The sequence below is a fragment of the Bos mutus genome, chromosome 9 (assembly GCF_027580195.1).
Source record: "Bos mutus isolate GX-2022 chromosome 9, NWIPB_WYAK_1.1, whole genome shotgun sequence".
Taxonomy (NCBI): domain Eukaryota; kingdom Metazoa; phylum Chordata; class Mammalia; order Artiodactyla; family Bovidae; genus Bos; species Bos mutus.
Window position 1 is genome coordinate 53,327,472 of NC_091625.1, and position 24,942 is coordinate 53,352,413.

A 24,942-nucleotide genomic window follows, 5' to 3' on the forward strand; every position below is an offset into this window, starting at 1 on the left:
ACTCAGGCCTGGAGAAGGATGTGGCAACCCACTCCAATACTCCTGCCTGGGAGATTCCATGGATGGGGGAGCCTGGTAGGCTACAGTCCATGGGGTCGCAAAGAGTCTGAGTAACTTCCCTTTCTTTCTTTCTGTAGTTCCTTCTGGAGAAGGAAATGGCAACCCATTTCAGTGTTCTTGCCAGGAGAATCCCATGGATGGAAGGGCCTGGTGGGCTACAGTCTATGGGGTTGCAAAGAGTCGGACACAACTAAGCAACTAACACACACACACACACACACACAAAACTCAGGCCTCCTTGTGAAGGTCTTCTGTGTTCATCTTACTCTCCTTCTTTCTTGAACTATTGCTTTACTTTGAGTCAGTACCATGAAGTTTAGTATTAATGACCCTCTACAGAGCCTAGCTGCCTTAATTATACTCTATACTTACCTTGAGGGTTCTGTGTAATATTCATATTTATATATAAGTACTCATGTTTGTTTCAAAAGGAGACATAAGGGAAAGATCATCCTTTTTAAAATGACATTTCCTAAATTAACTGTATAGCGTTTTTAGAACCGTACTTTTTCATGCTAGGGCTATATTAAACTTACCAGTAATAGGCTTGGTGCAGGCGGCACACTTTTTGGCATAAAGATGGTTGTAGCAGTCCAGACAGAATGGATAGTCATCTCTGGACATAAACTCTTCCTCACAGAGCTCTTTCCTACAGCCGCTGCACAGAAAACACTCCTTATGCCATGGCTGGTCACGAAACGTTATCCCACCTGAAGTTATGACCTGAGAAGTGATCACAAAAAAGGCGATGGCCATGGAATGTCTCTTGTGATTCTCTGCTTTGTCCACAAGTGGTTCTTCGAGCTACCCTATCACCTTGCGTCAGGATGTCTTTTTCCTGTGATTTTTTTGAACCAAAGTAAAACAAAAGGCTATCTCGATCAAATAGAACTGACGAGAATTATCCTAATTTTTCTCCTACAGTGGTATAGGAAAGAAGCAGGGTCATGATGAGCTCAGGAAGATGAAAAGATATAAGCCCTTGATTTCTTTGCTCATCTTTCTCTTTCTTGTTGATCTTCAAAGATCTGCCATTAGACTTAAGATACTTTCTATGCTATGTTCTTATGTTCACATATAACTTCTAAGAATCCTAAAAAAAAGCTATTTTTTCCTGAATGCTTTATTCAGCAGGAACAACCCTGAAAGGATTTGCTCAGCACCATTCCCGGGTGGTGCTAGTGGTAAAGAACCCATGTGCCAGTGTAGGAGCTCCAGGAGATTCAGGTTCAGTCCCTGGGTTGGAAAGATCCCCTGGAGGAAGAAATGGTAACCCACTCCAGTATTCTTGCCTGGAGAATTCGCATGGACAGAGGAGCCTAGTGGGCTACAGTGCATGGGGTTGAAAGAGCTGGATGTGACTGAAGGAACTTGGCATGGCACGCATCATCTGCTGATAATGACTAATATTTCTAAGGTGTTTTTTCAGTCTTTAGTCCTGTGCTTAACCTGTTCTTAACATTCTCAGTATCCTGACAGTATCTTCCCTCTTTAGAGATGAACCACTCCAGAGAGTTAGAGCAGTTACATCTCTTGCTAGGGACACAGAGAGTGAGAATTCAAACCTGCAGCCTGATTCCACAATCTGTGTGCCTAACCACGAACATAGTACTGAGACGAGATTGCTTTGCACTGATAAGCCACTGAGAAATCTTTGTTGAATGAATGAAGAAACACCAAAGGAAGAATGTTTGAAAGCGATTCTAGTATGTCCTAGCACAAACGGAATGACTGTGGGCAACTGCGTGTTTTCAGCGCTAGGATTCAGTCATAAGTGCTGTACATTGAACCGTAATGTGTGATGTGTTAGGGTTTTGCAGAGATGCTTGTTACTCCTCCATAAAATATTTTCTAACCCAGTTTAATCCATGGATTCTACCTTTTAAAAGACTGAGATATCTCTATTTAAAAATCAGATGGAAAAATATTAGACAACTTTACTTGTGTAGCAATTTTTAAGTCCTAGCATCTTTCAAATCCATGGCTACTGAGCTCTTGGGGGTGGCTGGGGAACCTGGCAAGCATTCATAGAAATGTCTTCTAATGACTGAAGCAATGTGATATCTGAGATGGCGCCTGTAGTCTTTGTATGCAAATTAACTAGATATAGAAAAAGTCTATTCTAAGCCGTTCTATTGTGACAAATTAAACTGTCTATGCTGTAGGCTTTTGAAAAGATTATCCTAAAGATATTTAAAATTTTTCCAATGAATACCTTAATAATTAAATTTGATATAAAGTTATTTTTTGTAAATGAGAAAAAAATATATACTGTTCTAAATAAGTAAATGGGAAACATAATGGTATGTGTGAACTAAAGCAATTTAAAATACCCCCTACTGACTTCAAATGCCTTACAACAGGCACAGCAGAATTCAGGATTCTTTTGATTTGTTTGGTCAAATGATTAGCAGGCAAGGCTTAAAAGATTCAAAACTTGAAAACTGTATTCACAGCAAAATGAAACTTGATGTATACACTAAAGATTGTTTCATTACGGAGATGAAACTCTGGAACATTAAAAATAGCTTGTTTGTGATTATATTCCTTTTGAAGAGGCAGACAGGCTAAGATGAAGTCTAATATCCAAGCCTGATTTTTGATACTGATTGATCCCAGGATTTAGAACATGTTTCTTCTCTGGCAAAGTGGAGTCAACAATGATTTTGCACTCAGTGGATGACAGCTGATCAATTTTAGAACATGTGAAACTTGTGGAGTTTGAATTCAAAGGACTGTTTGAGGTTACTTCCTTTCTGGTAGAAAATACATTTTAGTTTCAGAAAATAAAATCTATGAAAAAATTCTGTGGGCTGGTTGTCAAGTAGTTTTTGCTTATTTTCTTTTGTTTTATATTTGGTCTTTGGCTTGGGTTGAAACAAATTGTTTTTCTTCAGCTTGGATCATCTTGATTAGAAACATTTATATCCAGTTTTCCTTAAAGGACTTGTGGTTTTAAAAAATTAAATAGAAAATAATCTGGCATGTTGTGATCTGTCTACTACCCAATACAAACATTTCATAAATTTCTGGGGACTTAAAATCATGTCCTAAATATAGGGCAGGCTCCTCTAACCTGGGAAACATCAGGGCTTTGGTCCCAGACAGTGCTCAGCTATGATATACTAGAGAAGATATTTGAATCTTGAATAGCATTGAAGGAAACTTTACATCGTGTGCCCAACAAATGATTTTAAAATGACTCCCACAAGTCTCATTTTAGTGTGAGTCCTTAAGAAACACAGCCTAAAAATGGCCAATTTAGTTGTCCCTCAAAACAGTCAGGTCAATCTGTCCGTTTTATTTCCATCATCTCTTTCTAAATGCATTTCATTGACTTTTGCAGAGCTTCATCTTCATCTGTCTCAGGGTCATAGAGTCTAACTGTTTCTTGTAAAGTCATTTTCTAAGTCAGTATTTCTGATAGAGTAATGGAAGTCTCCACGGTTGAGATGGTTTTATGTCATGTTACTTTCAGTTGTAATTTTCAGCCATCACAATCCTAAAGGAAATCAGTCCTGAATATTCATTGGAAGGACTGATGCTGAAGCTGAAACTCTGGTACTTGGGCCACCTGATATGAACTGGCTCATTGGAAAAGACCCTGAAAGATTGAGGGCAGGAGAAGGGGAAGACAGAGGATGAGATGGTTGGATGGCATCACCGATTCAATGGACATGAGTTTGAGCAAGCTCCAGGAGTTGGTGATGGACAGGGAAGCCTGGTGTGCTGCATTTCATGGAGTCGCAAAGGGTCGGACAGCAACTGAACTGAACTATCGTGTAATTTAATAATTGTAACTTAGGAGTTTATCGATGCCTCCTCAAATGCAGTATCAGTATTTTAAATATATGTAGAAATTCACTGTGTGTGTTAATTTGTAGATAATGACATGCTAGCTGTCTGGATGCAAATATGCAAATAGTCTTAAGAGATCTGCTAGAGTAGCCTGTCAGAGAAGGCAATGGCACCCCACTCCAGTACTCTTGCCTGGCAAATCCCATGGATGGAGGAGCCTGGTAGGCTCCACGGGGTCGCTAAGAGTCGGACACGACTGAGCGACTTCACTTTCACTTTTCACTTTCATGCATTGGAGAAGGAAATGGCAACCCATTGTTCCAGTGTTCCATTCTCCAGTGTTCTTGCCTGGAGAATCCCAGGGATGGTGGAGCTTGGTGGGCTGCCATCTATGGGGTTGTGAGAGTTGGATATGACTGGAGTGACTTAGCAGCAGCAGCAGAGTAGCCTGTAGATCAAAAGTGTTTAGAAACCACTGTACTGAATTAGTACATGTTACCATGATTCAGCCTTTCTGATCACAACTTACAGGGGTATTTGAAACTTATGATACCTCACAGGTCAAGGATTTCTTTGAGAACATCAATATATATTAACGGATTACAGATATGTTATCAAGGTGATAGAGATGAGTGACTTTTTCATATAAAAGCTTAGAGGATAAAAAAAGAATTGTACCAAGTTTACTTGAAAAATGTGACTTTTTTTCCTATTGGAAAAGTTTGAATGGGTATCCAAGTTAAAAGGCCCTACATGAAGCTTTGCAACTGGAGGCGAAGGAAACCACTTGCAGTGCTTAGCCTTCTTTCTGTCTAATGAATGAGTTTCCCTAATGATCTTGTCACTCTTGAGTATCATTCTCTTATCTGTCTACTGCTAGAAATATGAAAGCTTCAAGCCAAGAAGACATTTACATTGCTTGGATATAAAGTGAGGAGTGAGATATCCTGTTTAAATTGGTTCCCTTAGTCACTCTGTGAGACAAATCCATCTCCCTTTGAAATTATATGGATCAAAAATTTTCTAAGAAATATTTGTATTCAAAGAGAGATGTGGGTCCTTCACCAGAATACATGAAATCTTGCATGAACATCAGTGAATGGAACTGGAATATCAAATCACTTGAGCTTTTGAAACATTAAATTCATGTTCTGGGTGGCATTTTATGGTGATAAAAATAGATGGGCTTCCTCACTGTGACAGGTAGTGCTTTTGAACTTGATGGAATTCAGTACTAACGTGAGTGTGCAAAGATGGCTATAATATGATAGTATCAGCAAATATATAATGTTGCTAAAAAGCAATGGTTTGGAAGATTTCATAAGCTTCATGCTTTATAGATATTTACCTTCTTACAAAAGCTGCAGTAGTGAGCAAACTCCTTCTCAAAACATGGCACACAGTAATTGCCACTCTCTTTGGAAATCAAAGGTTTAGTTCCTATTGGCTGTCGGCAGTGCTCACACACAAAGCAGGTTTCATGCCAGTAGTTACCCTTAAATTCCATTTTGCGGGAACCTGGACCCCAAAAGTAAGAGTCTATTAGTACAAATCAAGTTTCATTGTTTTCTTTTAAGCAGTAATACATCACATCACTTAAACTATATGTTAAGGTGATAAACTAATCAGCCACTTAGAAAAAAAATAGTGTTTGGTTTCCAAAACATTTATCTGAAAAAAGAGGTCAATAGAGTTCAGCCACAATGATGGTGAATCACTCTTTCACTGGAAATTCTTGTGCTGTTTCATAATTTTATGATGTGAAAGGACTATAAAAGTAGACTCTGAAAGGCTGCACATGGTTTAGATAAATTGGGCCATAATAAGAATTACAAGGATATTAGGAATGCCCAGGGCACAGACTCCTGAGATTGATGTTGTGCAGTTACAGTCTCCTAGAAAAACTTTGAATCTATAATAAGAAAATGAGAGAGAATTGTTCTTATGCTGCTGTCCATAGGTATTGAGAAGAGGATCAGTGAAGAGGATTATTACTTGCCTAAAGGTGTAACAGGTTACATGGATCCTTGCTTTCCCTGAGAGAAAAGAAAGATGACTGACCCTCAGACCAGTGTTTGTTGAGATACAAAATGATGCTTGATTCCATTCTCCTATGATGGGCTGTGCTTTTTGATGCTATTGGTTCTGCCTAGGACAGGGTGTTTAATGCAGTTTTAGCATTATTTATTGGTGTAGATTTTATTCCCTGGTTCAGTTTCTGGTTCAAAATGTTCCTATGAATTATGTTTATGACAGTATATAAAAGACAGTACACTTGGCCCATTGGAAACAAAGTATAATCTTTTCATTTCTAAAGTACACTAAATGAGATAAAGAGATAGTAAGAAATATGTCTATCTGAAAAGCAGGATTTTGTGTAATAGTCCCCTTTATCTGTGAAGGATACATCCCAAGATCCCCAGTGGATGTGTGACACTGCAGAAAACACCAAACCTTGTGTGTGTGTGTGTGTGTGTGTGTGTGTATACCATGTTTTTTCCCCTGTACATACAGACCTATGTTTAAGTTTATAAATTAGGTATTGCAAGAGATTAATAACAATAAAACAGAACAATTATAACAATATACTGGAATAAACATTATGTGAATGTGGTCTCTCTTTCTGAAAATATCTTGCTGTACGAATTGAATGCCTTTTCCATCTTATCTAAGTACTTACCATGCACTGTGGCCGTAACTTGCAGTTTGAGGCATGACAGCAAAACTAGCATAAATTTCTTTTTCCTTCTTCATGATTTCATGGATGGGGAATTTTTTCTTACATTAGATCTTAGTAACCTCAGCATGTGATTTATTTCCTTATTAAATTAAGAACTGTCTTTTCATTTAAAGGAAGAACTTTATGGCTTTTTTCCGGCATACCTGATTGCCAGCATCACTACTATTGCACTTTGTGGCCATTATTAACTAAAATAAAGGTTCCTTGAACACAAGCACTGTGATACAGCAACAGTCTGATCTGGTAACTGAGGTAGTCATTAAGTGACTACTGGGCAGGATGCTCTGGACAAAGAGATGATTCATGTCATGGAACAGGTGCAAGGACGTTTCATCACACTACTCAGAACAGTACACAATGGAAAACTTAAGGAACTCTTATTGCTGGTATTTTCCAGTTAATATTTTCAGGCTGAACATTTTTGACCTTGGGTAACTACAACCACGAAAAGTGAAACCATGGAAGGAGAATGGGGGTACTAATGCACTACACTCTTCCTGTGCTTGGGTTTAATTTAAAGCATTGTAGCTTCAGTTGTAGACCAAAAGGCCTTGAGATCTTACCAGGCATGATGGTCTTCTTGCAGTGAAAGCACTTGGAAGAGCACTCATTAGAATAGCACTCCGAGCACAGCAGGCGCTCATCCTTGGCAGCAAAAGGCTTTTCTACCAAAGAGTGATTGCATTTGGTGCAATTAAAGCATCCTTCATGCCAGTGACGGCCTTTGTAACAAAGATCCTTCGAGACAGAGAGTAAAAGTTAATTAAATGTGTTTATGATCAAACAGGCCATTTTGTAAGACAATACTAAACACTCTGGGGCTCTGGTGCTAGTAGGTTTTGCTGTTAGCTTGAGGGCATGATGTTATTGATACTATTACCTGGAGAGAGGAGACTCTGCCACAATTAGGAGCTAGAGCCTGCTTCCTTGGTTGGTCACAAAAGATAGATGGAAAATAAGGGGACTCTCCTATTTCTTCCAATTTCCTGAGATGATTTTTATTTTTAGATGATAACATCCTATTACTGTTTAAGATTTAAGTAAACAAAATCTCAACACTACTTACCTAAAGCAAAGATTAAAAAAAAGAGAAAATAGACAACAATATGCGTTCTGGTAGGAACGGGCTATATGCATGAGAGGTGTCAGGGCACAATGTCTTTAATGAATATGAAACTGATTCAAAGTTAGGAAATAAAGGTTTTTCAATCTTTATACTTCCAATTGTTTATGCAGTTAGTCATTTATACTCTTGTCATTCTAGAAAAAACACTTTAGCTGTGTAACTTTGGTCAAATAACTTCTTTAATCTTTAGCATCCTAAACTGTCTTCCAAGATCACTGTAAGGATTAAAGCATGTGTTCTGTTTCACAGTGCTGAGCATAGTGCCTTGAACATCAACTTGATTGATGATAGCTTTGAAAATCCTTATATCTAGTAGCAGAGCCTTAGATTATTAAAGAAAAATAGGAATCACAACACATTTTTCTGCTGATCATATGCAATAATTCTGTGAATTAAACCTACCTTGGAACCTGATTCAATTGGTTCTTTGCACTCCTCACAATAGTTAGAAAAGATACGATCATAACAAGAAACACAGTATGGATTGTCATCCTTTAGTACATATTTCTTCCCAAGAAGTGATGCCATGCAGTATTGGCAATAAAATTGAGGAGTTGTCATTTTGCCTTAATCCTATGAATAGAAAAATAATTCACATACATAAAGGCAAAATTTTTGACAAATTATAAAGCCCCAATACAGCATGAGTCAAGCACTTGAATGGATTTATATCTTCTTATATGAACACCCACCAGTTTAGGAAATATGCTGTAGTCATGGTGACACTTGGAGGGATTTAGGAAAGGCTACTCTCCCATCTTGGCAGTTCCTGTGTATTTTGCTAGCAAAATGCATCAAGCCAGCAGCCGGAGTGTGAAAAAACATCTTGTATTCATCATTCACTAATGTGGAATTCAATGAGAAAGTGATATTTGTTGAAATAGGGTGGTTTCACCTCAAGGATATAAATATGAACTGTTGATAGAGCTTTCACTAACTGTCATCACTTACTAGCTTGTTGTAGAGATCTGGAGGTGGAGTTCCATGGAAATAAGTCTTTTTTTTCCTAACTGAAATAGAAATTACTAATCAAGTACATTGTCATTTTCTATGCCATCCTTTTATTTCCCAAATCTTTGGGCTTCCTATGTGGTGCTAGTGGTAAAGAACCTGCCTGCCAGTGCAGGAGACTTAAGAGATGCAGGTTTGATTTCTGCACATTAGTTAGTTCTAAGGTCCCTTGAGACATCCTTCTTACCTGTGGCTTCACCCTCCCCAACTACACTGTTGTACCTGCCATTGAGCAATATGTAGACATGCAGTCAAAACCATCAGTGGTAGAAAAGAGCTATAGGCTTCTTAAAGTTTTAGGGCTAAACTAACATGTACACAGAAGGAAAAATAGCAGCAGCATTTTATAAAATGAAAAATATAAAGCCAAGGTTAAGAGAAGAATTATAGTTATTTTGTAAATTTAGGAAAACCATTTAACAAAATCCATGGATTTCAAAAGGTTTTTATTCAGTTGTTCAGTCATGTCTGACTTTTTGCAACCCTATAAACTGCAGCACGCCAGACTTCCCTGTCCTTCACCATCTCCCAGAGTTGCTCAAATTCATGTCCATTGAGTCAGTGATGCCATCCGACCATTTCATCCTCTGTCATCTCCTTCTCCTCCTGCATTCAATCTTCCCAGCATCAGGGTCTTTTCCAGTGAGTTAGATCTTCACATCAGGTGGCCAAAGAATTGGAGCTTCAGTTTCAACATCAGTCCTTCCAATGAATATTCAGGGTTGATTTCCTTTAGGATTGACTAGTTTGATCACCTTGCTGTCCAAGGGACTTTCAAGAGTCTTCTCCAGCACCACAGTTCAAAGGCATCAATTCTTCGTCACTCAGCCTTTTTTTTTTTTTATTGTCCAGCTCTCACATCCATACATGACTACTGGAGAAACCATAGCTTTGACTATACAGACCTTTGTTGGCAAATTATTATGTCTCTGCTTTTTAATACACTGTCTAGGTTTGTCATTGCTTTTTTCCAAAGAGCAAGCATCTTTTGATTTCGTGGCTGCAGTCACTGTCCACAGTGATATTGGAGTCCAAGAAAATAAAGTCTGACACTGTTTCCATTGTTTCCCCATCTATTTGCCATGAAGTGATGGGACTGGATGCCATGATCTTAGTTTTCTGAATGTTGAGTTTTAAGCCAGTTTTTTCACTCTTCTCTTTCACCTTCATCAAGAGGCTCTTTTAACTCTTCTTTGTTTTCTGCCTTAAGGTGGTGTCATCTGTGTATCTGAGGTTATTGATATTTCTCCCAGCAATCTTGATTCTAGCTTAGTGATTCATCCGGCCCAGTGTTTCTCATGATGTCCTCTGCATATAAGTTAAATAATCAGGGTGACAATATACAGCCTTGACATGAAAAGTGAAAGTGTTCCACTCTGTTGTTCCATGTCTGATTCTAACTGTTGCTGCTTGACCTGTTTATAGGTTTCTCAGAAGACAGGTAAGGTGCTCTGTTATTCCTATCTCTTAAGAATTTTCTGCAGTTTGTTGTGATCCACACAAAGGCTTTAGCATAGCCAATGAAGCAGAAGTAGATGTTTCTCTGGAATTTTCTTGCTTTTTCTATGATCCAACAGATGTTGGCAATTAATTAGGATTAAACACGAGTTTTTTGTTGTCACCAAAAGCAGTACCACTGATTTTCTTGGAAAATAAATATATTATGAACTATAGATACTTTCTAATTCTCCATCTCAGAAATTTGTTTTTTTTCTTTTTCAATTTTAGCAAAATGAGAAAATCCACTATTGTGATGCTTTTTTACAGAATTTTTAGTGCTAGTTTTTATTTACTATATTTACATTGCATTCCCACATAGTTTGCCTTCTTTTATTTTAATGGTAACATTTTCAGCTGAGTGTCTTGCTAAATGTACACTGTCATTAAGTCTGTATATAGTAGACCTTCAGTAACAGAGAAAAGACAGGATTTGGAACATGTGTGTCTTTTCTAAGGAAGGACAAAAATTCAGACTAGAAGTTCCCAATGGAACATGCCAAAATTATCTGCGAAGAATATTGAATCCCCTATTTGCTTAATTCCATAGAAATGTCCCTTTTACACAAATACAACACACACTAAAAGGATTGCTGAGGGCTTGGAAACAGGAGGAAATAAATGTGAGTCCCTTGAAAGATTTTAAAACTCAAATTTTGTTCATGTTTACAGTGATCAAGTGTTTTATCTCTTAATAGTGAAATAAAATATATACTTTTAACTTTCATCACTTCGTATGGAAAATGCCATTTTCATTAGTCATGTATTTATTTAGTCTTAGATGTGTATAATGGAGAAGGCACTGGCACCCCACTCCAGTACTCTTGCCTGGAAAGTCCCATGCACAGAGGAGCCTGGTGGGCTGCCGTCTATGGGGTCGTACAGAGTCCGACACGACTGACGTGACTTAGCAGCAACAGCAGCAGATGTGTATGATAGCATCATGAAGCATAGCCTCTCAGAACTTAGAAACTCCCAGGCTACTTCCATTTTGTGAGGCTTTTAGTATATTATAAAATGAATAAACCACCAAAGGGATCACAAAATTGGCAGATTTTCAAGTTTTTATTTTAAACCACACTTTAAATACAATCATACTTGTACCTCATTTGGTGATCAGTTGTCTAAATATAAAATCTAAATCTCTAAATATTTTATAAATATTAATATAGAAGTATATATCAATGAATATAAATACTTATCTAAATGTAAATATGGGAAGATACGGTTCTGCCCCATCTCCATTATAATTACATATTAAGTCTTGCTCCATAAAAATTCTTAACAAAATGGACCATATTTTTCTCAGTTTCTTTTAAAAGAGAAAGTACATCTTATTCCACCTGTTTTTTAAAAGCAGTGTCAAGAAGCTGGGGAGGGTGAAAGAGTCAGCCCAATATCTCAAAACTGTATAATTTTGTATTTTATAGAATGATACAGTGCGAGTAGGCATTTGGTCCAGGTCAATGTGTATTGAAATATCTACTCAGTAATAGCTGAACTCTCTGCCCTCAAGAAGTCTGGACCCTCTTAGCTCTTACCTTGGTAATAGTGAATATAATTTGAGATAGAACAAACTGAACGTTCACTCTCTCATTTTTGGTTGGGAAAAGTACACTAAGAAATCCAGTCCTCATTTTTATGAAGTCTGTCATTTAATTATGGGTATAGGAATACATCCACATAGAGTTTTCTTAAACAGGAGTGTTACCATATAGAATATGATACACATTCCACTAGAACCATAGAATTCTTAGTGATTTTAGAAAGGAGTGAGGAGCTACAGCATAGAAGACCTTCCTAGAAAGATTTTAAAGAAGTTAATCTTTTGCAAATCTGTTAGGAAGGAAGGAAGAGAACAAGGATTTTGATTAGCAGGGAAGGAAGGAGAAAAGACAATGAGAGAAGGCATGGGATTACATCCAAAGCTGGGAAATGGTAAGTCTTGCCAACAGATTTTCACCCAGGTATATTCAGGATAAAAGAAGACCTTCCAACTATTTAAAGCTATTTGAGCAACAGTTAGAACTGGACATGGAACAACAGACTGGTTCCAAATAGGAAAAGGAGTACGTCAAGGCTGTATATTGTCACCCTGCTTATTTAACTTCTATGCAGAGTACATCATGAGAAATGCTGGGCTGGAAGAAGCACAAGTTGGAATTAAGATTGCCGGGAGAAATATCAATAACCTCAGATATGCAGATGACACCACCCTTATGGCAGAAAGTGAAGAGGAACTAAAAAGCATCTTGATGAAAGTGAAAGAGGAGAGTGAAAAAGTTGGCTTAAAGCTGCACATTCAGAAAACTAAGATCATGGCATCCGGTCCCATCACTTCATGGCAGATAGATGAGGAATCAGTGGAAACAGTGGCTGGCTTTATTTTTCTGGGCTCCAAAATCACTGCAGATGGTGACTGCAGCCATGAGATTGAAAGACGCTTACTCCTTGGAAGGAAAGCTATGACCAACCTAGATAGCATATTCAAAAGCAGAGACATTACTTTGCTAACAAAGGTCCGTCTAGTCAAGGCTATGGTTTTTCCAGTGGTCATGTATGGATGTGAGAGTTGGACTTTGAAGAAAGCTGAGCACCAAAGAATTGATGCTTTTGAACTGTGGTGTTGGAGAAGACTCTTGAGAGTCCCTTGGACTGCAAGGAGATCCAACCAGTCCATTCTAAAGGAGATCAGTCCTGGGTGTTCAGTGGAAGGACTGATATTGAAGCTGAAATGCCAACACTTTGGCCACCTGATGCGAAGAGCTGACTCATTGGAAAAGACCCTGATGCTGGGAATGACTGAGGACAAGAGAAGGGGATGACAGAGGATGAGACGGTTGGATGGCATCATCAATTCGATGGACATGTGTTTGGGAGGACTCCTGGAGTTGGTGATGGACAGGGAGGCCTGGCATGCTGCGGTTCATGGGGTCGCAAAGAGTTGGACGTGTCTGAGCGACTAAACTGAACTGAACCTTTAATACAAACAGTTCTAAATAGGGTTGGGGGTAGGCAAAAATATAAGAGTATGAATTTTTCCAACTGGGTCACAGTTTTACTACCTTATTCTCTCCTAAACATAATTCTGTACTTTTTTTTTTTTTTTTGCTGTTTTCCTCCTCTTTAATCCTTTCATTATTATTTCTGAATAATCAGGGAATAATCTGTACCCACAGTTCAGTCGCTCAGTCGTGTCCGATTCTTTGTGACCCCATGAACCGCAGCACGCCAGGCCTCCCTGTCCATCACCGACTCCCGGAGTCCATCCAAACTCAGAGTGCCATGTACACCTGCACTATGCATTATCCAGACCAGCCCAGTGGCAGAAATACCTGCCCAGCCATAAAGACCAGTTTTTCTTTTTCTGGTGCCAACAATGTAACTCCTTAGAAGACAACATTTCTTTCTCAATCCCATAAAGGGTCATGCTCACCCTCTTACATGGAAACATCTTCGATGAACTTTACATACAATGCTGATATATCATTTCCCTTAAAGACAACAACTGGTGCAGAACAAACTGGTCAGATAACCTGGGGAGATACTGGGGTGCACCGATTGTAAGTTCTTAGCTTAAATACTTACTTATGACCTTATTAATGTTACTATGTTGTATTCTGCCTATTTAACAAGATTTTTTCCTGCATTACCAAATGTGTGACTGAACCTCTGATAAAATTAATAATGATTCCGTTCAGTTCAGTCACTCAGTCGTGTCTGACTTTGTGACCCTGTGGACTGCAGCATGATAGTCTTCCCTGTCCATCACCAACTCCCAGAGCTTACTCAAACTCATGTCCATCGAGTTGGTGATGCCATCCAACCATCTCATCCTCTGTCGTCCCCTTCTCCTCCTGCCTTTAATCTTTCCCAGCATCAGGGTCTTTTCCAATGAGTCAGCTCTTCGCATCAGGTGGCCAAAATATTGGAGTTTCAGCTTCAACATCAGTCCTTCCAATGAACACCCAAGACTGATTTCCTTTAGGATGGACTGGTTGGATCTCCTTGCAGTCCAAGGGACTCTCAAGAGTCTTCTCCAACACCACAGTTCAAAAGCATCAATTAAAAAGCTTGCTTTATAGTCCAACTCTCACATCCATACATGACCACTGGAAAAACCATAGCCTTGACTAGACGGACTTTTGTTAGCAAAGTAATGTCTCTGCTTTTTAATGTGCTGTCTGGGTTGGTCATAACCCACAAGAACAGACCAAATGGCTTGTTTTCAATCATTTTCTAACAGGTAAAACTGTAGGAAAGGGGATAGGGACCATGTGATTCTTATCTCAGGAGCCCCCATCTGAGGGTTAATTTGGCAAAGATATTTAAAAATGTTTGCTTCCAAATATTTAAAATCCTTGAGCAGAGCTGATTTATGAGTCATAGGAAATCTTAATAGTGGATCCCAATTGGATAGCATTTAACTTTTCTAGGCATAAACTTAGAAATGTTAGTATCAATATCAATTAGACACTCATGTCAAGCTTTTCAATGGGATAAGATTAGATATATTCTTGTCAAACTTCTTTCAAAGTCATTCCTCAGTTACACAACACTTTAACTACAGAATTTTTATCACTGTATCCTGAGGTTTTAGGAGACTGATTTAGAGATACACTGATACATCTAAAAACCTATGAAGATAAATAGCTCAGAAGTTCAATGTCATGGATGGACTTGGCTTTCTTCTTCCAATTCTCTGCTTTAGATTTTAGATTTTTCCCTAAAAGGATGTGAGTCTAAGGTCATAGCTTTCATGAGTGAGAATGCTGTTGGATACATGTTATTTTTAAAACTAGGAATAATTTTGTGTCAAGTAATGTTATATGGTGAGTTAATGATTAGAAGTCAAATGCTGTGAGCAATATACTCACTTATATTTTTATTATGCTGAACAGAATTAATAAATTCACAAGAAGTGTACTTCAGAGAACATCAAGCAGGAGAAAGGCAGGGACTTGAGGCCATGCAGGTCATCTTTAACATGCTTGTGTTTTCAGGGCATCACACACCATTCACTCATTCATTATATAAATAGGTAAACCTTTTTTATTTGCAAAGTAATCACCTAGAAGTCAGTGAAGGATGTAAAAATAGACGACTCAAATTCTATCCTCAGAGAGCTTATAATCTAGTAGAAAGAGGAAGGACATTTTATAACTAAACAAAAATTTGGAAGTGATAAGGAGAAATGAAAATTCATAATAATTTAGAGCAATGGTTCTAAACACGATGCATATTAGAATTTTTAAAATTTCCCCCAAAGTGCACCTGTATCCTAAACCAATGAAATCAGAATTTCTTGCGGGGTAGGGAAGGAGAACAAGTATCTTTAAGCTCCCAGGAAGTTCTAAAGTCCAGTGAGAATAAAAAAGCCCCAGTTAAGAAGAGGAAAGGGATTACTTTTAGCTTGGAAAAATTCAGAAACAACTTAGAGAAAATGGCATTTGAATGGATCGTGTGGTAGGTATTATGGATTTGTTCTCCCAACTTGGTTCTATCCTCCTCCTGGTTGGAGAGGTCAGGCAGCTTGAGATTTCTCCTGGAACCTCTTACAGCTAATATTCAGGATGAAAATTTAGCTGTTAACTCCAAACAGGTGTGTACACGGGCAGGCGGAAGCGAAGTGAAGGACGTGTTCTGGCTGCTGTTGCTGCTGGCGGGCTGAGTCATAGAGTGGTGTGTGGTTTCCACCACTCAGAATGCTTGGACTCAGGTTTTCCAGGGGCCAGGGGCTTGGTTTGGGGCTGTGAGAGACAGTCGTGGCAGTGGTACTGGTGGCAGCAGCAAGTTTCTGACCTTTGGATTACAGGGCAGACTGGGTACTGAAGTGGGCAGAGAGCAGCCTCTGCCACCCTTGGAGGGACTGTTCAGATACTAACAATGAGAGCTAATGTTTCTGTGCGTTTCTTGAGAGCCAAGTACTGTGTTAACCACTTTATGCAGATTCTCTATTAATCCTCACAACAGTCCTGTAGGATGGGTCCACTGTTGTGGTTCCCATTTGGCAGGTGAAAAAAACCAAAGCTTAGAGAGGCCAAGACCACTTGAAAATGCTGAATCTAGGATTTAAACCTCCACCTGTCAGAAAGTGAAGCCCAGGATCTGAGCCTGCATAAACCTCTCCTTTCCTGAAGATGTGGGGAAGGGCATTGAGACTGACCAACATAATTAGGAGGAAAGGTGTTTAGACTCTATATGTGAGGTCTGAATGGAAAACAGCAAGTAAGTTATTTGAAGTGGTTGGTAGGCCATGAGAAGGTACAAATTGGAGGACAAGTTTGAAAAGGTAGCCTGGGTAAGATCATTAGTGGCTTAAGCTTCAAATTAGAGATGAGCTTACTTTTTGTATAGAAAAGGTACAATCATTGATGATTGAGAATAGATGAGTGAAGTGTTTTGAACTGAGATCTGTGAAAATTAATCTAGGAATAGTGACAGGATTGGAAGGTAGATACACCACAGACAGGAAACTGATTAGGAGTCTATTTTTCAATATTCCATTTAATCTACAAATAATATTATTATCTCATGTTGATGTATGGCAAAACCAATACAATATTGTAAAGCAATTAGCCTCCAATTAAAATAAATAAATTTATATTAAAAATATTATTATCTCCATGTAAAAGGAGTTGTTTTATATATTTTGGTGGGAATATGAGGGAGAATTTTTGTTGAGGAAATAATGGCCAATCTATTAAAGCTAACAAATTCATCACATTACAAATTTAAAAAACAAAGCAAAAACTATGAACCTCACCCAGACTGAAGACACACAATGTAGGCTTCTCTGGATAAAGCTATTAAAAACTGAAGAAAAATAAGATCTTAAAAATAGGTCAAAAATATTACTTTTCAGAGTAACAATAAATTGAGAAGTTACCTACTTCTCAACAGAAAAAATGGAAGGTAGATGATGGAAAAATAAAATGGCTGGGAAAAAAATGGGAGCTTACCTAGAAGTCTATCTTTTGATAGACTTTTGATAGTCTGAAAAAAGACTTTTTTCAGACAATCAGAAACTGAATATATCAATAGCACATCCTTATTAAATACTTAACAGTATATTTCATGGAGAAGAATACTGAGCTCTGACTGAAGCTCAGAGATAGATGGTGAAAAACAACCAAAATTATAAATACGTAGATGAATCTGAATAAATATTAACATAGAACAACTTTAAAGAATTTGAAAATTTAGGCAAAATGGGAAACTTCTAAGATAAGTAAAACATTAAAAGTGAACAAGAAGAAATATAAAATTTCAACTGACTTTGAAATTAAAAGTCTACATACAAGGTAAAATACAAGTTCACATGGCTTCTCCAGTGGATTTAACTAAGCTTTTAGGAAGAAATAGCAATAATATTAGCACACTATACCAAATAATTAAAAACAAAAAACATGATCCATTTAATTTTGAACCCATTAAAATTTTGATGATGTTGTCTCAGTCACTAAGTCATCTGACTCTCTTGTGACCCCATGGACTCTGGCCCACCAGGTTCCTCTGTCCATGGGATTTCTCAGGCAAGAATACTAGAATGGGTTGCCATTTCCTTCTCTGAGGGATTTTCCCAACTTAGGGATTGAACTCCCATCTCCTGCATTGACAGGCAGGTTTTTTTTTTTTTTTTTTTAAACCACTGAGCTACCAGGGAAGCCCAAAACTTTGATACCAAAATCTAAAAACATTATGAGAAAAAATATTTAGGCCAATCATACTACTAATAATAAAATATGCAGTAATTACAAGAAAGTTAGCACAGATAGTAACTAACTGAATCCAGTGATATATGAAAAAGTTAATATGATAAATTGAGTTTATCCCAGGAATGGAGTTTTAGTTTAAAATTAAAAGAATCATTGTATTTTACCACATTTACCAAATAAAACAGAAAGCCATATTCTTAGCTTCCCATATTCTTAGCAGATGCAAAAAGACATTCGATAAAAAATTTTACTTCAATTCACTATTAAAAGCTTAGCAAACTAAGATTAGAGGAATTTTCTCAATGCAGTAAAAAATACAGCAAATATTATTCTTACTGGCAAATGTTGGTAGTTTTTACTGAGATCAGAAAAAGGAAAAGAATGTCCTTGATTATATTTCTGTTCAGTTTTATACTGAAAGTTATAGTTTATGCGCTAAGATGAGAAAAAATATAAGAATTGAAAAGGAGCAAATACACTCTCATTTACTGGTAACTGATTTTTGTGCGAAAAATATCTAAGTAATTCTATATTATTAGAATTTACAAGGGAGTTATCCGTTGCTGGGTGAAATGTATAAAAATCAATTGTATTCCTACAGCAACACAGAGAAAATGAAAATTTTAAAAATATATAATTTATGATATAATTAAAAGACCTTCAATTACATTTTAATCTAATAAGAATGTGGGAAACCTCTACATAGACTACTTTGAAGGAACATAAAACTCAAAGAAGTATAAAGATATACTATGTTGATGGACTTCAAAATTTACTTTTGTGATGGTATTATTCGTCTTTGAGCCCTTTCAAAATATATAGGAAAATGTTTTCATTAACTTGTAACAAGGAAAGAGTTCGTAAACAAGGTGGAAAGAGTAACAGCCAAATAGGGGAATTTTAATAAATTAGACTACATTAAAATTAAGAACCACTATTTTTCAAAGGGCTTTCTTGGTGGCTCAGTGGTAAAGAATCCACATGCCAAATCAGGAGATGTGAGTTCAATTCCTGGTCTGGGAAGATGCTCTGGAGAAGGAAATGGCAACCCACTCCAGAATTCTTGCCAAGAAAACCCCATGGACAAAGGAACCTGGTGGGCTACGGTCCATGGGGTCCCAAAGAGTCAGACACGACTTAGTGACTGAACAGCAACAAATTTTTCAAAAGACACAGAGAGAGTGAAAATGACAGCCAAAGTGTCAGAGAAGGTATTCAATGCAAGAATCAACTAAAGAGTCATATCCAGAACACATAAAAATTCTACAAATCAATTAGAAAAAAACCTAGACAATCCAATAAAGGAGAGAAAAGCTCAAATAGATACTGTACCAAAGAGGATATTCAAATAACTGATAAACATGAACTTGTGTTCAGTCTCATTAACAGTCACTGAAAGAGAGTTTAGCAAGTTCTTTGATACAAAACCAATATATAAATCTCACAGAATTTCTATACCCCAGGAATACAATGTTTAAAAGGTTTTAAAATAATAAAAATTATACTTGTATTAAATGTAGTACAATATATCTAAAAATTTTGATAGTAGGAGGGCTTGTCATGAAAGCCAAAACTTAAAGAAGTTAAGGCAAAGTACTAGAACTGGATAAACCAGAAGATCTGTGCAATGTAATAGAAAATCAGATCAAACATTTACACACATACAGTAATAGTTCAGTAAAAGAAAAAGTATTCAATAAATGGTACTGAAGTATCTGGTTATTCACATGTCAAAAAACTAAATTGGGTCCTACCTTACACCATATTGAAAACAGTTCTATCATCAACATAAAAGAAAAGCTTAAAATACAGTAGTAAATTTCTATGATCAGGTTAGGGAAAGTTTTTCAGAAAGATGCAAAAGCACAAGCTACAAACAAAAAGATTGATACTTTTAAAAATTTCTCACTGAAGGGTACTATTAATATTGAAAGGACAAGCCACAGAATAACAGATTATTGGATGATATTTGCCACATATATAACCGACAAAGAATTACAATGCAGGATATATAAAACATTCTCATGAATCAATAAGAATTAAAGGTAAACCAATAGAAAAATAGGCAAAATACATAAGCAAAAATTCTTTCTAAAATATTTTAAAGGAAGCTCAATCTACTCAGTGAAATTTGAACTGACCTGTTCAGCAAATGATGAGATAATTTATACTCACAAGGTCAGAAAAAACTATCGATTCTGAAAATACGAAATGTTAGTGAGAATAAGGAGCAATGAGAACTCACACACTGAAATAAAACTCAAATATGGATGGACAAAACTACTTTGAAAAGCAATTTTTCATTGTATTGTAAAGGTGAACATGTGCCTTTCAAATGACTCAGTGATTTCTTGCCTAAGTGTGTGAATCATAAACCTTGCAGGGATCACCTGGGAGAATGCTCATGGCGCAGTTTACAGTAGCCCTAACAGCAGGAAACTCTGAAAATCTATCAAAGGAAAAGTGGATAAATAAGTATTAATAGATGTATGGTCATATAGCACCTGCTATACAGCAGTAAACACAGATGAATTACAGGTGCCCTCCTTAATACAGATGAACTTCACAATATTGAGTGAAACAAGTTATAAAATAGTACATACACCAGGATTGCATTTTTATAAAGTTAAAAAGCAGCCCAAGTTGATTATTTGGAATTATAATAAATATATATTATGTTATTAAACATAAAAAATATTATTAAGGCTGTTAAAGCAGAGATGATAAACACAAAAATCAGGATTCAGTTTAAGATTAACTTCTGGAGTTAGATTGGAATTGGGAAGTGTCAGGGTTTCAAATATATAGAAAATACTTGATTTCTTTAAGCAAAATTATTTCTTATACTTTGCATATAACAGAAATATTCTTTTATATATATCTGTTTCATTTTTAATAGTTAAAAAAGGGGTGGTAAATGTGCAGAAGTATTATAATATATTAAACCATTCTTTTTGTCGACAGAGAAGTAATCCAGATGCATGTGGCAATATCTTGAGGATATTTTTGCATGCTAATGGTGCTTATAGAATTTATTGTCCAAACAGGGAAGATATGAGGATAGTTGAGGGCTGATTCAAAGGGCAGTTGCTCAGGGTGATCATTTTATTTAATTTATGTATTTTTCAAGAAGAAAAACGAAACTGTATTTAAGCCAACCTGAGAATGATAACCTAGGAGATAAACTGTCAGAAACTCTGAGGAATGTCCCACTTGTTACAAGTCTAATACGCAGTTATATACATTTTCAAGACAGAGGATTATACATCCAAATGCTGTACTGATATTTTACATAAAGTTTGCTAGGAATACATAGACCAAATAAGCATGTACAAAGTGGTCATCAAATCACCATGGCCCCCTACTGAGTTGGGAGGGACCATTTAGATGCAAAAGGGAGGAGACAGAGACAAAGTTTTCTCTCTCTCAGTACTCATTTACCATGAATATGCAAAGCCGAAACGTGGTTCCAGTGTGCACGAGATTCATCTTATTACTTGGCAATCAGACATGAGCTTTGTCTTATTGCTTTCCTGTTAGAGATTACAAACTTCAAAAGAGAGGGCTTTTATTTTTTATGGTGAAGTTGAAATGTGTTAGTTTTAGTCTCTCAATCGTGTGTAACTCTTGGTGACCCCATGGACTGTAGCCTGCCAGACTCCTCTGTCCACGTGATTCTGCAGGCAATGACACTGGAGTGGGTTGCCATTCTCTTCTCCAGGGGATCTTCCCAACCCAGGGATCAAACCCTGGTCTCCTGCATTGCAGGCGGATTCTTTACCATCTGAGCCACCAAGGGGGCTGGTAGTGCACATATAGCAATGCCACTTTCTCAGTTCGTCACACCCTCTCCTTCCCCACTGTGTTATCTATGCCTATGTCTCTTCTCTACCCTTGCCCTGAAAATAGGTTCATCAGCACCATTTCTCTAGATTCCATATATATACATTAATATATGATATTTGTTTTTTCTCTTTCTTACTATAGTCTGTATGACAGATTCTAGATTCATCCACAAAGTGCACTGTTTTTTAATTCAAAGTTTGCTGGACTTTCTGGCTTAATCTTCATCTGGTTATTCATAGTAGCCTTACTCAGCCTGTGCTAATACATCTCTGCTCATCTGGGAGTGCTGCATGACTGCTTCAATTGCCCATTCCAGTCTTTCACTGATTCTGTAAAGTAGATCTGTTTCTGCTTTTCTTTAGGAAAGAAGTTGAAAGAATTTAAATCCAAAGGGCATAAGGAATATTAAAATGATCTTGAAAAATGTTAGTTCAAAACACTGAAGTCTTTGAAACGTGTGATTGATATATAGAGCTTGGATGAAGACTAAAAGTGGATGAAGAATCTTAATTTGAACTGAGATGAATTTACCTGGGCTTAATTTCCCCATTTAGTATTTTAATTTGAATTGTTGCTCTGAGGGCAGGTAGTGGGCTGATGGTCAGTACAGAGCATTTTGGAAGCCTCATTGAGCGAAGTATATTTTTCTGTGCTCTATAACGAGTTACAGAAACCATGGTGATACATGTATAACCATGGCAGCTTGTCTGCCAATGCACTTGTTTCAGTTACTCTCTCCTCCCTCCCTGCCTGTTCCCCACCACATATCTTTATTGTGGTGGTGGTGTTTAGTTGCTAAGTCATGTCTGATTCTTTTGTGACCCCAGGGACTGTAATCTGCCAGGCTCCTCTGTCTACAGGATTTTTCCAGGCAAGAATGTTAGAGTGGGTTGCCATTTCCTTCTCCAACCTGCATCTGACCCATAGATCTAACCTGCATCTCCTGCATTGGTAGGCGGATTCTTTATCACTGAGCCATCAGGAAGCCATACCATATCTTATGGATTCCACTTCAGAAGCATTCCTTAAATCATTGTGTATGCCCCCCACCCCCCGCCCCTTATATCTCTGATGGACAATAGTGGCTTACATAGAATTGAAGATATTATTAAAATTTTCTCATTCTATTGAGTGGAACCAAGCACATTTCTACTAGATGACTTTAGCTCTCTAAATAAGATCAGTTTCCCTGGGAATTCTAGAACATCACAATGCTCAAGAAAATTCTTTCTCAGACTCATGGTCATCTCCTTTCTCTGGAGAAAAACATGACAACTTCTTTGACTATAAAACCAAGTCCATTACTTAGCATAGAGACCATTTACTACTTTGTCTACTTTTCTCACTGTCTCTTTATCCCTTCCCTAACCTTGGGCCATGTGGTACACACATACACACACTGCACATCACACACTACACACACACACCCCAACCCTTCACCTATGCTTTAGCCATTTCCAATGACCCAGGGGTAAAGAACCTGCCTGCCAATGCGGGAGACATGAGAGCCTTGGGTTCGATCCCTGGGTTGGGAAGATCCCCTGAAGGACAGCATGGCAACCCACTCCATTCTTCTTTCCTGAAGAATCACTTGGACAGAAAAGCCTGGCGGAATACAGTTCATAGGGTCACAAAAAGTTGGACACGACTAAAGCGACTTAGTATGCATGCGTGACTCCCTATTCTTCAAATGCACTATGTCTTTTTATACCTTTGAGCCTTCACACATGACTTTTCTTCTATCTTCAATGATCTTCTCCTTCTCAGCCCCTACCCTGTCCACCTCCTCATGGTTCAAGGTCCAGCTAAAAATCCTTCTCTGTAGCTTTCTCAGATCTCTGAGGACACAGAAGTTGCTCTCATTAGTTCATACATATGTGGGTTTTCACCACATTTGTATTGTGTGTCTTTCTCACTTCTAAGCTCCTCAAGGGAGGGATGATGCCTGCTTCTGTGTGTCTCATGTCTGAGCACAGCAGGGCTTCAGCACATGCTTTATGACTGAAGAAATGAATGAATGGAAAACTTCCTATTTCCCATGAGCTTGGAGTCCAAGACAAGTCCTAATGAAAACATAGAGGATTCTATCAACAGCATAAAAGATAAAGGTTCAAGAATAAAAAAGTTAAGAATTTGCATATGTTGACTTCAATAGTAAATTAATTCATATCTATTATATCTTTGGCAAATATATCCAAGGACTGAGATAGAGATTAGGGAACAGAAGGTGAAGCTCCAAGGAAGCTTCTTGTCTATGGCAAGGAGGGCCCTTTTACTTTCTTTGAAGAAGTCAGCTAGAATGCCCTTTAAATCCCAGCTGAGGAAGATATCAAGGAAACAGCAGAAGGTGGCTAATCTATTGATATTAGTAAAGGGTTTCCTCTCTAAACTGTGGGTACCAGTAAGCTTCCATTAACAGTTTTGGAACTGTTATGATCAGATACTTCAGTTTTCTGTTGGAAGCTGCACCAGCCTGTGAATATGATTTTCAGAGACAAATCATGTCTTTACCAAGATTCCAAGGTCATTGTCTTCTGAAATCTGTGATGTTAGCTGAAGTATTGTTACACTGAAGTGTTATCTGAGTGACTGAATTTGACAGAACTTGGGTGGAGTTAAGTGGGATATATGAAGAAATATATCCTTCACAGTCTGTGTAAACTAGGGCAGATGTTTTACAGTAGAAACTTTATTTTGGGGGGCTCCAAAATCACTGCAGATGGTGACTGTAGCCATGAAATTAAAAGACACTTATTCCTTTGAAGGTTTGTCATAGACAAACCTAGACAGTGTTTTAAAAAGCAGAGACATTACTTTGCCAACAAAGGTCCATCTAGTCAAAGCTATGGTTTTTCCAGTAGTCATGTATGGATGTGAGAGTTGGACTACAGAGAAGGCTGAGTGCCGAAGAATTGATGCTTTTGAACTGTGGTGCTGAAAACTCTTGAGAGTTGCTTGGACAGCAAGGAGATCCAACCAGTCCATCCTAAAGGAGATCAGTCCTGAATATTCATTGGAAGGACTGATGCTGAAGCTGAAACTCCAATCCTTTGGCCACCTCGTGCGAAGAACTGACTCACTGGAAAAGACCCTGATGTTGGGAAAGATTGAAGGCAGGAAGAGAAGGGGATGACAGAGGATGAGAT

The 24,942-nt window shown here is 37.7% G+C and overlaps 1 protein-coding gene across 1 annotated transcript in view; it reads right to left on the reverse strand.

Moving 5' to 3' along the window:
* The window catches only part of FHL5 (four and a half LIM domains 5), a 58,675-nt gene that overhangs the window by 12,060 nt on the left and 21,673 nt on the right, over positions 1 to 24,942 (reverse strand). The window contains exons 2-5 of the mRNA XM_070376578.1: positions 8,127 to 8,297; positions 7,162 to 7,336; positions 5,207 to 5,376; positions 597 to 783 (exon numbers count right to left, since the gene is read on the reverse strand). Coding sequence (XP_070232679.1) covers positions 597 to 783; positions 5,207 to 5,376; positions 7,162 to 7,336; positions 8,127 to 8,285 — 691 coding nt within the window. The 5' untranslated portion in view covers positions 8,286 to 8,297. The remainder of the gene's footprint in view (positions 1 to 596; positions 784 to 5,206; positions 5,377 to 7,161; positions 7,337 to 8,126; positions 8,298 to 24,942) is intronic.